This window comes from Bos indicus x Bos taurus, chromosome 28 (assembly GCF_003369695.1).
Source record: "Bos indicus x Bos taurus breed Angus x Brahman F1 hybrid chromosome 28, Bos_hybrid_MaternalHap_v2.0, whole genome shotgun sequence".
Lineage (NCBI taxonomy): Eukaryota > Metazoa > Chordata > Mammalia > Artiodactyla > Bovidae > Bos > Bos indicus x Bos taurus.
In genome coordinates, this window is record NC_040103.1 from 8,462,145 (window position 1) to 8,476,708 (window position 14,564).

General features: G+C 37.4%; 1 protein-coding gene across 4 annotated transcripts in view; it reads right to left on the reverse strand.

Annotated features, from left to right (window-relative positions):
- The window catches only part of LYST (lysosomal trafficking regulator), a 176,246-nt gene that overhangs the window by 57,064 nt on the left and 104,618 nt on the right, over nt 1-14,564 (reverse strand). For 3 of the 4 annotated variants that reach the window (XM_027530925.1, XM_027530923.1, XM_027530924.1), the window contains 7 exons: nt 13,518-13,684; nt 12,702-12,854; nt 9,938-10,099; nt 8,831-9,022; nt 6,983-7,161; nt 4,612-4,818; nt 197-373 (listed from right to left, as the gene is read on the reverse strand). In XM_027530925.1, the coding sequence (XP_027386726.1) occupies nt 197-373; nt 4,612-4,818; nt 6,983-7,161; nt 8,831-9,022; nt 9,938-10,099; nt 12,702-12,854; nt 13,518-13,684 (1,237 nt within the window). The remainder of the gene's footprint in view (nt 1-196; nt 374-4,611; nt 4,819-6,982; nt 7,162-8,830; nt 9,023-9,937; nt 10,100-12,701; nt 12,855-13,517; nt 13,685-14,564) is intronic. The other variant, XM_027530926.1, reaches the window with a different exon arrangement.

Genomic DNA, 14,564 nt, shown 5'->3' on the forward strand with positions numbered 1-14,564 from the left:
CAAAGAGAATAAAATGCTCCTTAAAATAAGATTATTTGTTTTCTCATATTAAAAAAGCAATATAAAGTATAAGAAAATTATCATTTGAAATTCACCATCAGTGGTACTCTATAATAAAAAAATCTCTCAATCATTCTTTAGTTACAGTCAATGGGATCTCCTAAGAAAACTGTTTCTTATGGTTTCACTGACTCACCTCTTTGATCACTCTAATAAGGTCTGATTTTGTTGATGCACTGGGAGGGATGCACTTATGACCACATAATTTTAAAGCATTCATAAGCAGTTCTGCTGTGTCTAGTTCTTCTTCAGTCAATTCATCTTTGTGATTATGTATCAACTCTGACAAATACAAAACTAATTTGGCTCCATGCTTTAAAAAAAAAGTAACAATTTTTTTAATTAAAAAATTTTTAAGTCATAAAGAATGTTTATTTCTTACATTTAAATTCTTTAACAGTAAATTAAATTTTATTGCTGCATTTATTTGGCTGAATCTGGTTTAAATAAATCAGCTAAAAAGACATTTTGGGGACAACTGAAGAAATTCTCACATGATTATGCACCGAGTATATGATGACATTAGAGTATATGCTAATTTTGTTAGGTATAATAATGTTGTTATGGTGACATAAAAAAGTCTTTTGAAAAAATGTCATGATTTATATAATTTACTTTAAAATACCTCAGGAAAAAAATTATGATAAATATGATAAAAATACTAACAATAGTTAGACCTATGAGATGGTCATATGGTATTCATTAAGTATTCACTAGTCTCTATTTTTCTTAGTATGTTTGAACATTTTTATTGTTAAAGGTAAAAAAATGGAAAAAAGAGGAAAAAAAAGAAGAAAGGAATAGAAGTAATAAAGGAAAGAAGGAAAAAAGCAAGCACACAAGCTTTTGGGGAAAGAATTTTAGAGAGGGTTTGCTAAAGGAATACAGAAAATAAGCTTGGGATGAAGGAAAATAATTCTTAGTCCTTCTCATATGCTAAGTCACTTCAGTCATGTCCAACTCTGTGCGACCCCATAGACGGCAGCCCACCAGGCTCCCCCGTCCCTGGGATTCTCCAGGCAAGAACACTGGAGTGGGTTGCCATTTCCTTCTCCAATGCATGAAAGTGAAAAGTGAAAGTGAAGTCGCTCAGTTGTGTCCAACCCTCAGTGACCCCATGGACTGCAGCCTACCAGGCTCCTCCGTCCATGGGATTTTCCAGGCAAGAGCACTGGAGTGGGGTGCCATTGCTGAACTGGAAGGGAAACTTTCCTTTAAACTTTAAGGTAAGAGTCTCTTTAATTTCTGCTTAGGAGAATAAACACTGGAGAAAATACCAGAACAAAAAAGTATCTTTGGATCCATTGTTAAGCATTCACTATTCCCTGGGGAGAACAAAAGGTGAAAAACTCTAAAACCAGTTAGGATGTCAGTATTCAGTATGTGAATATTTGGGAGAAGGGTTTGGTTTAGGTTAGTCTTTTATGAACAGGCCCTATAGACAAAATGAAAATGTTACTTAAGAAATGAAAACGGTCCTTCCTAGTGTAAAACTAAACCAAACTTTGATTCACGATTTCTTAAGTGGCTCTTTTTTCTTTTTTTTTGAGCACACATACATACTTTTATTATCTATGCTGGGATTCCAAAAGACATGGCTACCATTTTTGCTTTAGACAATCATTTGACTTTGGAAACGTGAAATTTCATTTTTAGATAAGCTTTGTTTATACCACTTTTATGGGCCTCCCTGGCAGCTCAGACGGTAAAGATCTGCCTGCAGTGTGGGAGACTGGGGTTCAATCCCTGGGTTGGGAAGATCCCCTGGAGAACAGAATGGCAACCCACTCTAGTATTCTTGGCCGGGGAATTCAATGGACAGAGCAGCCTGGCGATCTACAGTCCATGGGGTCACAAAGATTTGGACATGACTGAGTGACTGATATGCACACACATGCCAGTTTTAGTGCTTTTTATTTATTGTGCAGATCAAAGCTTTCTTCCGTTAAGTGGCTCTTTCATGCCAGAGATATTACACTTGATTGTTAAGTGTACACTATATATTATTTAGACATTAACTTTGCCAACAAGTTAAACATGCGTAATTTTATTTTTTAACAATTTGCACTCATACAAATATCACTGTATTTGGCTTTATGATATTTTAAACTGTGAATAGTCAACAAATGGATTTGGAAACTATTACATTTTAGGTGATATTTAAATTCACATGCTGAATCACATCATGTCGTTTCCCAAAAGCATAAGATGAACATATGCAATGATGAAAATAGCAAAGCACATTTTAATGTAACATTTTAAATTAGTCAGGAGACAGCTGTTACCTGACCAAAAGAGAAAAATGAACAGATGCTCTGCAAGTAAAAGGCCTGAAGAGTTGGCAAATAAAGAGGAATGGTAAACGACTAGAATATTTTCATATGTGCATCTTAAAGGTAATAATCTTGATAGAACTCTAAAAATATTTCAGTTTAGTATTCGGTGATATTTTAAAATCATCTTGAAAAACTATCAGAAATGTTTTATTTTTTCATTCTGAATGTCCAAAGAAACATGATTTTCCTAGACACTGAAGCTGTTTCTAATAGCTCATTTTAACATCTTCTGATCAATCATTTATTGACTGTAGTTTCTGGGACTAGAAAAGTTGTTTTTGGAGACATGCACACATAGAAATCTTATTTCCTGCTCTCAGGAAACTGATTTAAGGAATTGAATTTAAACACAAATTCTTAGAAAATAACAAAATGTGTAAAAATAAAATTTTCAATGAAGTTTCAAGAAGAAAGAGTTCTGAGTTCCTACTAAAAGAAGGAAGGAAGGTTTTGAAGGTGGTACCATATGATGTGGGTGCATGGCTAAATGGACACACAGGCATATAGACAGACAAAGTGGAGGAAAGAGAGCGCTGCATGCTGTGGGGACAACATGAAAAAAGCAGCTTATCAGAAGAACCACAAGGGATGTGAAGATGTTATGAGAGAATAGATGAGGAGCCACAGACTGGCTGGAGAATTAACCAGATTCAATAGAAGAGAAGCTTGGAGCTTTAAAAATCAGGCAGACTACAGATGGAATCGAGCTTGTAGGCAGTTATAAAAAAGGCACAAGAAGAGCTCTCTATACTGCTGTGGAACCATTGCAGGATATATTGTTAGCTGAAGAAAGTAGAGTGAGAAGGATCTGTATGGTTCATTACCTTTTTTCATATAAAGAAGTGAGAGAGAGAATACATACACACACCCACGTGTGTGTGTGTGTGTGTCACAAATTTGCTTATACCCCCAATACAAATAAAAACCAAATAAGGATGGTAAGCTACAGGGAAAGGGAAAGAATGAGGGAAGGCTATAGAGATAAAAACTAGAAACTCTTCAACTGTGCTGTATTTCACAATTTTGATTTTGAAACCAGGCTGACATTTTACAGATGGCTCAGATGGTAAAGAATCTGCCTGCAATGTGAGAGATATGGGTTTGATCCCCGGGTTGGGATGATGCCCTGGAGAAGGGAACGGCAACCTACTCTAGTATTCTTGCCTGGAAAACCCCATGGACAGAAGAGCCTGGCAGGCTACGGTCCATGGGGTTGCAATGAGTTGGACATGACTGAGCATGTCCAAGAAATTTCCCTATGCCCTTTTCCATTCAGTTCCCCTTCTCACTGTCCCCTTCCTCACAGAGACAATTACTGTCCTAAATTCCATGACTATATCTTAATTTTGCCTGTTCTTGGGCTTCATATGAATGGAATCATAAAATGCCTACTCTTTGGTGTTTGGCTGTCCCTTTCAATGACACCACAATTCTGAGCTTCATCCATATTAATGGGTGCATCAGTAGTCAGTTCATTTTTATTGCTATGTAACAGTCTATTGTATAAATATACCACAGTTTAGTTATACATTCTCCCACTGACAGATACTTGGATTATTTCCAGTTTTTGGCTATTAGAAAAAAGGCTGTCACGGATATTCTCCTACTAGTCTTCTTATGGACATATGCTTTAATTTCTCTTAGGTAAATATCTAAAAATGGAATTTTAGCATCACAGGCTAAGAGTATATTTAATTTCATAAGAAACCGCTAAACAGAACAGTTACACCACTTAAATTCTCCATCTACTGCTTGCTAAGTGATAGAATTTATAGATTCCAAAACAGCTTGAGTATTTTGATTTTACCATTCCAGATGATCAACAAGTATTTTAACTTACTGTAAACATTTTTGAAATATGTTATATGTACTGCTATTTGAGCCATTCAGTATAGATGTTTCATGGATAATATAATGCTTTAAAAAGTCTTCAAACAGTTCTTAAAGAAAACACTTCAAGATTTAGTAACTAACTATGAAGGATCTTATAAGAACTCAGGTATAGAACTTCTTAAACACTGGAAAAAGGAAGGGGGATTAAACAGATTAAACAAATTGACTCTGGTAAATGGCATCTGAAGAAAGATCTCAGAAAATATTTGTTTGGTTAGAAAACTATATTCATGGTATTTGGCATGAAAATACAGTTTAAATTCAGCTCTTGATTTGTCCAGTTTTATAATAGTTATTACTTATGAAGTATTGGGGTACTTACTTGCAGGGATGGGCTAAGACATTCTCGCAGTATTTCCTGATGATTTGGTTCACGAACTATTTCAAAAATTTGCTTTCTCTCTTGTGAAGGGTGGGCTGGAGACAACATATGCACGAGCAGTCTCCCAAGCTGCATTCGGAAGGTTTCCTTACAAGACCATAAGATTTTAGCCCACTGCTGTTTGGAACTACTGGTTTTACCTGAAGCCTTAAATCAAAACAGGAATGAATTAGGATCAAATTTCTTAAACAATAATGTAATAACCCCAACACAGCCCTAAAAAATCATGGAACATGTTTTATTCTAGAATTTTCAAACAGTTGAAATTAGGAAGATATACACATCCACACAAACAGGGTTTTAAAAGAGACGGATGTGCATAAGTGTTTATAGTGGCGCCGTTCAAAATAGCCCAAAGGCAGGAACAAGGCAAATACCCACTGATGGATGAATGGGTGAATAAGTGCGATATATACTATCAGAACAGTGGTTAACAGGGATGGGGGGAGAGGTTAATGCGGAGTTACTGTTTAATGAACACAGAGTTTCAGTTTCTGATAAAGGAAAAATCCCTAGGGATGGACAGTGGTAATGGTTGCGCAACAATGTGAATGGACTTAATATCACTGATTTGTACATTTAAAAATTGTGAAAATAGCAAAATTTATGTTATGTATGGTGAGTGAGTGATGTTGCTTGGTCGTGTCCAATTCTTTGTGACCCCATGGACTGTAGGAGCCTACCATGCTCCTCCGTCCATGGGATTTTCCAGGCAAGAGTAGTGGAGTGGGTTGTCATTTCCTTCTCCAGAGGCTCTTTCCAATCCAGGGATCAAACCGGGTCTCTCTCATTGTAGGCAGACGCTTACTGTCTGAGCCACCAGGGAAGTCTTATTTTACCACAATTTAAAAAGGGAGAGATAAAGAAGCTAAAGTCCTAAGACACTTAAAAAAAACTACCCAGGGTTTGGAAATTTTAAATGGCAAAAAAAGAAAAAAAAGAACCATCAAAGAACAACAGTAAATAAGCCTACCTGGATTTTACAATATAAAAGAGAAGCATTCGTAATAGAGGCTTGAATTAGTACTAAAATATTGAATATTGCTGTTGTTGTTTAGTTGCTAAGTTGTGTTCGACTCTTTTACGACCCCATGGACCAGGTGGCGCTAGTGGTAAAGAACCTGCCTGCCAATGCAGGAGATGTAAGGGACCCAGGTTTGATCCCTGACTTGGCAAAATCCCTTGGAGAAGGGCATGGAAACCCATTCCAGTAGTCCTGCCTGGAGAATCCCATGGACAGAGAAGCCTCGTGAGCTACAGTCCATAAGATTGCAGAGTCAGACATAACTGAAGCAACTTAGCATGCATATATAGACTGTAGCCCATCAGGTTTCTCTGTCCATGGGATTTTCCAGGCAAGAATATTAGAGTGGGTTGCCATTTTCTTCTCCAAAGAATCTTCGTGACCCAGGGATCGAACCCTCGCCTCCTGTACTGGAAAGCAAATTCTTTACCACTGAGACACCAGGGAAGACTAAAATATTGAGTAAAACTGTCACAAATTAAGAATTGTATATAAATTGACCATCAATATCCCTTAACAAATAACCAAATAAGCTGTGCTTTCGAAGGTGGTCCCACAAGGGTTAACCTAATCCTGATCAAATATCCTTTATCTGGTTTAAAAATTGGAATTAGTACATTTTAGAGTTTATTTTGAGTTTTGGAAATGGCTCTCCAGTTACTCCTAGTCCTAAGGGCTCTTTGTGAATGACTCAGTTCTAAGTGGAACCTGCAGACAAGAAAATCTAGTTATACTGGCAGAATCATGATTTATGAGTTCTGCTAGAATGAGTGTACTGACCAATTTTTTCCCTATGTTCAACTATATATATGACCCACAAAAACCTAAGTGAGTTGACGATAAATGGAGCCTGATGCTTCTCAGTATTCTCTACATAATTTTGAAGATATTAGACCTGTTTAAGCCAACATCTGCACTTCATAATTATCCATAATAATAACTCTCGAGTAAGCAGCTATAAATAAAGTCCTTTAAAAACAGGTTATTAGTTTAAGCTCTCATAGTAATCATCAAATTCCTATTCTGATACAGAAAAGATACAGAAACTTCTACTCCTGAGAGAGAAAGGGATGACAGAGGATGAGATGGATGGCATCACCAACTCAATGGACATGAGTCTGAGCAAGCTCCGGGAGTTGGTGATGGATAGGGAAGCCCGGCGTGATGCAGTCTATGGGGTCGCAGAGTTGTACAGGACTGAGCAACTGAACTGAACTGAATACAGACACATAAAACCTCTACTCCTTCTTTGTGAATGAACATTTCCCATGTAACTAATTTACTCACACTAGATACTTTGAATCCTTCTACCAGATACATGAACATTTCTTTCTGAAATGGATTGAAAACAGAAGGCTGTTCATGATGAATATTTTCTTCAGAAATTTCAGTCTGGGAAGCTGAGGTCCTGCTTTGAGTTGTACTTTCTGGAGTACTCAAAATGTCAATAATATCTGGATTAAATTCTTTGAATTAAAAGAAGAATAAAAAATTAGTCAAATCACTAATACTGAGCCATTACAAATGATAGTGACAAAAATAATCTATGTAATTACTAATTCAGTTATCACAATATAAACACGTAATAGCTGCATTTGATGTAAAAAATACAATATACTAAAGAAAGTGAATTCACCTAAAACAATGCAGAAATTTAAGCATACAAGTCATGCAATCCTAAATTAAAGCTTTATTTTACTAATGAAGATGAATTAAACTACAAAATTATTAAAGTCATGAAGGTTCTTGTACAAATTGAAGACCATGTGATATTTACATTAGATAGACGTGCAGACCTGTTTAACTGGACATGCTCTCCCATTAAATGCTGTGCATGTGATAACAGTTCAATTTCACAGTTTACTCTAGAGGCTGGTTGTCCCAAATATAAATTAGAAAAGTTAAAAAAAAATGGGTGTCACTTGAAATTTTTTAGGATTTTGGCTTATTTGTATTGTTTTTGAGTATATTTCTTTGCATAGCTTTTTTAGTGTTTGTTATAGGCATTAACGTTCATACATAAACATCTAAATCATTAGCTCCTGTAGAAGTGCACCCTGAAACCACAAAGTTATAGCCCAACATTATATATCAGAATGGCTAAAACTGAAAACAGTGAAACTTCTAATGCTGGTGAAGACATGCAGAAAACTGGATCACTCATACATTGCTGGTAGGAATATAAAATTATACTGCCACTCTAGAAAAGTCTGGCAGTTCCTTAGCAAGAACAAAACACACAACTATCATACCACCTAGAAACTGCACTCTTGGATATTCATCCCAGAAAAGCAAAGACCTGAGTTCACACAAAAACTTTCACATACATGTTTATAGCAGCTAGCTCGATTTGTAATAGCCCCAAACTGGAAAGTACCCAGATCGTCTTTCAACAGGTAAATGATTAAACTGTACATCCATGCTATGGAATATTACTTACCAAAAACAAAAAGGGAACAGATTATTGATACATGTAACATCCAGGATGACTCTCCACAGAATTACGCTGAGTGAAAAAAGTCAATCTTACACATACTGTATGGTTATATGCTGTATGATTCCATTTATTTAACATTCTTCAAATGATGAAAATACAGAAATGAAGAACAGATTGATAGTTGCCAGTGATTAAGGAAGGGGCGGGTGTGGGAGAAAAGTGGATGTGGCTCTAAAAGGCAACATATAGATCTTATAGTGATGGAAGTGTTCTTTTTCTTGAGTGTCGTGATGTCAATATCTGGGTATGATACTGAACTATAGTTCTATGAGATCTATGGGGGGAAACTGGGTCAAGGGCACACAGGATCTCTCTGAAGTATTTTCTAACAATTGCGTGTGAATCTATGACTGTTTCAAAGGAAAGTTTAAAAAATATATTGGAGGTGCTATACTATTTTAACTTTCAATGGTCAGTATAGGCCAGCATTTAACATATTAAAAAGTAGAATTTTATTCAAGGATACTGGGTCCCAATAAATTATTTTACTAGTATGGATACTAAAAATTTTTTAATGCTGTTAAAAAAGCTGAAAGTTAGCCAGTTCTCTTTACTGTCTGAGCCACCAGGGAAACCCCTCTCTTAATTTATTCTCATTTCAATATCTGAGCAAGAACACATTTATTCTCTAGTCCTACCTTGATAAACAATCCTGTTAACTGCAAAAACGGTGAGCCTCTGCAACCTCTGTGCAAGCTCTGTTTCAGTTGCCTGGACAGGGTTCTCTTGGCTCATTCTCCGTTGCATCATCACATGAAGTTCATCACTTGCTACTGAACGCATTTTCATCAGAAGAGAGTCAGTTTGAGCAAGGAGAAATTTTCGAGGACCTTTAAGTATATAAATTAAAATTAAGTGCTGGAGTTAACAAGGATCAAAGAAACCATTTCTGCTATAACTTTTTGATTATCAGACAATGAAAAGAACTTTATTTAATTCAAAGGTAATTTATACAAGGAAAGACAGTGATTAAGAGAAAGTGATGTTTTTCCCTCTTTGAAGAAGTGCAACAGTACCTCTGATTTCAAAGTCCTAAATAACAATGCTACAGCTTGTGACATAGCTTAGTAGGATGGATATCCTTTGGAAAAATTTTAGTCCTCTGAAAAACTCAATTAGAAGGGTGTATATATTCAAACATTTTCAAATACTGTTTCACTTCTTTGTATTCCAAAATAATCAATAGATTTTTAAAAAGCATATCATGTTTTAGCAAGAACATTACTATTTTTGGGTAATTAACATTGCTGAAATGGCACCCCACTCCAGTACTCTTGCCTGGAAAATCCCATGGATGGAGGAGCCTGGTAGGCTGCAGTCCATGCGGTCTCAAAGAGTCGGACATGACTGAGCCACTTCACTTTCACTTTTCACTTTCTTGCACTGGAGAAGGAAATGGCAACCCACTCCAGTGTTCTTGCCTGGAGAATCCCATGGACGGCAGAGCCTGGTGGGCTGCCCTTTATGGGGTCGCACAGAGTCAGACACGACTGAAGTAACTTAGCAGCAGCAGCAGCAACATTGCTAAATTTTATAAATTATTTTTGAGATGTGTATATAGTGACATAGTAGGAATCAGTCAAATACAGTGAAGAACTGAGAAAGGAGAGTGTAATTTCAGTAATTTATTATTAAAATAATTTGAAACATGCATCACATGTGATTCAATCCTACGAAAAGCATTTCCTGAGAAAGGTTTCCTCAGGCTGAAGAGGCAGGAGCGGCTTCCTGCACCATTACTGCACCTGCTCCAAGAGGCACCCCACAGGGAGTGGATCCAGGAGAAAAGGAGGTAACTGAGTCTTGATTTACTGGATTGAAGGAGAAGGGCATCGGAAGATGACCATAGGAACCAAAATGACGTCTTGGTAGGTGAGGAGTAATGGAATCCTTCATTGGAACTGAACCTTTTTTTAAATTATGAAAGCATATATCAAAGTCCACAAATAGCCTCTATAAACATTACTTACAATAGGACTTAATGACTCATCCTGCAAGATACTGAAACATTTTAATAGCATTTTAGATTGTCCAGTATTTTAGGTAATCAGTATTTTTATCAGTTAATACAGCTTGGTGTGTAGAGTCACCTTTGAGACAAAAATGGAGCAAATACAAAGAAAAATTCATATCTGGGATATATTCAAGGATAATATTATCAGATTACGTTCTTAGTTTAAGCAAGTCATCCTAATCTCTGATACCACAGACCTGGAAGGAGTGGGTGTGAAAGGACACAAAAAGATGGGTGTGGGGCCCCATCCAGCAGTGGCTAATTCTAGGCCGTGGTGGATCTGTGACACAAGGAAGCTGGACTGGATGACTGTCAAGGTCTTTTATCAAGTTAAAAATTTTTAGGATACTATAAGCCTCATATATGTGGCTGGAATGTGAAGTCAAGTGGGCCTTAGGAAGCATCACTATGAACAAAGCTAGTGGAGGTGATGGAATTCCAGTTGAGCTATTTCAAATCCTGAAAGATGATGCTGTGAAACTGTTGCACTCAATATGCCAGCAAACTTGGAGAACTCACCAGTGGCCACAGGACTAGAAAAGGTCAGTTTTCATTCCAGTCCCTAAGAAAGGTAATGCCAAAGAATGCTCAACTACTACACAATTGCACTTATCTCACATGCTAGTAAAGTAATGCTTAAAATTCTCCAAGCCAGGCTTCAGCAATATGTGAACTGTGCCCTTCCAGATGTTCAAGCTGATATTAGAAAAGGCAGAGGAACCAGAGATCAAATTGCCAACATCTGCTGGATCATCGAAAAAGCAAGAGAGTTCCAGAAAAACATCGATTTCTGCTTGATTGACTATGCCAAAGCCTTTGACTGTGTGGATCACAATAAACTGTGGAAAATTCTGAAAGAGATAGGAATACCAGACCACCTGACCTGCTTCTTGAGAAACCATTATACAGGTCAGGAAGCAACAGTTAGAACTGGACATGGAACAACAGACTGGTTCCAAATAGGAAAAGGAGTATGTCAAGGCTGTATATTGTCATCCTGCTTATTTAACTTCTATGCAGAGTACATCATGAGAAACGCTGGGCTGGAGGAAGCACATGCTGGAATCAAGATTGCCGGGAGAAATATCAATAACCTCAGATATGCAGATGACACCACCCTTATGGCAGAAAGTGAAGAAGAACTAAAGAGCCTCTTGATGAAAATGAAAGAGGAGAGTAAAAAAATTGGCTTAAACCTCAACATTCAGAAAACTAAGATCATGCCATCTGGTCCCATCAATTCATGGCAAACAGATGGGGAAACAGTGGAAACAGTGTCAGACTTTATTTTTGGGGGCTCCAAAATCACTGCGGATGCAATCATGCAGCCATGAAATTAAAAGACGCTTGCTCCTTGGAAGGAAAGTTATGACCAACCTAGACAGCACATTAAAAAGCAGAGACATTACTTTGCCAACAAAGGTCCATCTAGTCAAGGCCATGGTTTTTCCCAGTGGTCATGTATGGATGTGAGAGTTGGACTATAAAGAAAGCTGAGCATCAAAGAATTGATGCTTTTGAACTGTGGGGCTGGAGAAGACTCTTGAGAGTCCCTTGGACTGCAACGAGATCCATCCAGTCCATCCTAAAGGAGATCAGTCCTGGGTGTTTACTGGAGGGACTGATGTTGAAGCTGAAACTCCAATACTTTGGCCACCTGATGCGAAGAGCTGACTCATTTGAAAAGACCCTGATGCTGGGAAAGATTGAGGGCAGGAGGAGAAGGGGACGACAGAGGATGAGATGGTTGGATGGCATCACCGACACAATGGACATGGATTTGTGTGGACTCTGGGACTTGGTGAGGGACAGGGAGGCCTGGCGTGCTGTAGTTCATGGGGTCGCAAAGAGTCAGACACGACTGAGTGACTGAACTGAACTGAACATTAGGATAAAATCAAAACTCCTTAACATGGCCCATATGACCTGGTCCATGCCATCCTGTAGCACCTCACCTGATGGCACCATCTCATCAAGGACTATACTCCAGCTACATGGTTTTCTTTCAGTTCTCTGAACAAGCTTAGCTTTTTGCTACCTTGGCACCTGTACATCAGCTGTTCATTCTGCCTGTAACACTCACTGACTTCTCTAATTCCTTTCTCATCCCTTGTATTGAAACCTTACTTCCTCAGAGACTTCCCTAACCCTACATGTAAGTCAGGTTGCCCTGCTCTATATGGTCTCTATTTCTATCCTCTGTATTTCTCTACCATTTTATGGTAGAAAGGTAGAATCTGTGTCTTTCTTAATCCTTGCATCTTTAACATTTAACTCAGTGCTGGGCACATGGTAGGAGCTCAAGGGATAACTGAATGAGAACAGCACTGAAGAGAAAGCTAGAGAATAATCTCCTCTTGGAGGAAAATCTTCTCAAACACTATAGTTTAACTTCTGAAACAAAGCAATGTTTTAAAATGTGAGTGATGTAAGAATATAGGAGAGTCAAACTACCTTCTATTTATAATTAAGTAAAATATTATTTAAATACTCACCAGCAATGCTCTTTCGCTTTTGAAACATTGTATGATGGGGAGCAGAAGGCGACTGAAGTGAATCTGTAAGGTTTTCAGAGTCATGATTTGCAGTGGTCCTTATAAATTCCATAGCAGCCTGGAGAACTCTAAACTGTAGAGCAACAGCCATATCTAAAAACAGAAGATACTAGAATGTTTTCAAGCTATGTGATTGTAATCGAATTGACTTTTATATTAATACTAATACAATATCAAAACCGTCAATAATGTTTTATTAGACATAAATTTTAAAATTTTGATCATGGGTTCTTGATGGTAGTAAACATTTTTGAACTGTCTTTAAAAGCAACTTTAAAGCAAATTTCCAAAGGATCACTATAAAAAATTCAATGGAAAAATACTAGCTCACAAATGTATTTCATTTCATGTAATTGTCTTAAAAGAATAGGCTTTTTAATACAGAAGGCAAAAGTTTAACCAGAAATTCTCACATTTTTCTGCTCCATATTCACTTTCATATTTGCCACCAAAGAAAATTAAAGGGTATTATTAGTCAACATAAGCCTTTTAGTTCGACTTGGCAAGAAAAATCAGCAGCTTCTTTTAATATGTTGCCAGCTACTAATTACATCAGGGCATCACTTGTAATTTTTGCCATTTAAAAAGGCTTCTTTTTAAAGCCAGTAAACAAAGTTAAGGGTGAACAATTAGTAAAACAGTTTTCTCTCCTCTAACCCACTCTCTCTATAGAAGCCAGAGAAAGAGATGAGGTTCTAATAACAGTTTTGGCTATTATACAACTGCTCCCCCCAATCCATACAAATTAAATCTTACTTTGGGTCCTCTTGTTTTTGCTATTTTGAAGATATCCAAGCAGTACAATAAGATCTTCAATAACTCTAAAATACTGTGAGCCTGAGGAACTGCAAGCATGAATTGTAACTGCTATGAAAAGTTGCTGTATATCACAAGCAAGTAATCTGTATTCATTCAAAGGAATGCTAAAGAAAAAGAATAAATAATTTAAGGCAAAAAGAACTGGTTTAAATTCCTGTTCTGTTAGCATGCATTCATTCATTCATGCATTCATTTGATATTTATCCATGCTTACTCTATAGCAGGTCATATGAACTACAGGCTAGGGACAGATAAAAAGACAGACTTTGACTCCTGTCAAAATTCAGCTTGCAGAGGACCAGACAAGTGAACAGATAACTATAACCAGTAAACAGTGGTAAGTGTAACAACAGAGACTAACACAGGATACTGTGGGCATGCACCACTAGGTTCCCAGCCACCAGAGGTTCTATGGGTATGAAGAGGTATATTCCGAGGCTTCTCAAACATGGTGACTCTGAATAAATTAATTGACCTTTCTGAATCCCACTTACACAAAGTATGGTTATTTTAAGAGTTAAAAGAGACAAAGGTTTGAACATATATTAATCACTTGCATGTGTGCCCAGTTACTTCGGTCATGTCTGACTCTTTGCTACCCTGTGAACTATAGCCCTCCAGGCTCCTCTGTCCATGGAATTCTCCAAGTAAGGATACTGGAGGGGGTTGCCATGCCCTCCTCCAGGGGATCTTCCTGACTCAGGATTGAACCTGTGTCTCCTACGTCTCCTGCACTGCAGGCAAATTCTTTACCAATGAGCCACTGGGAAGCCCACATTAATCACTTATAAGTTCCTAATAAATATGAATTAGTTACTTCTGTCCCTCAATTTTTAACCTTGATCATCCACCTCAGTGTGTGATATTAAGCTTCTCCACTCCATGTTTTCAAAATCAAGCAAGAGTTAGAAATGGTAACTTTTGAGGCCAATCAATAGAGTAGCGTGTACAGACATTCTGTAAGCACAATTTATTTAAAACAAC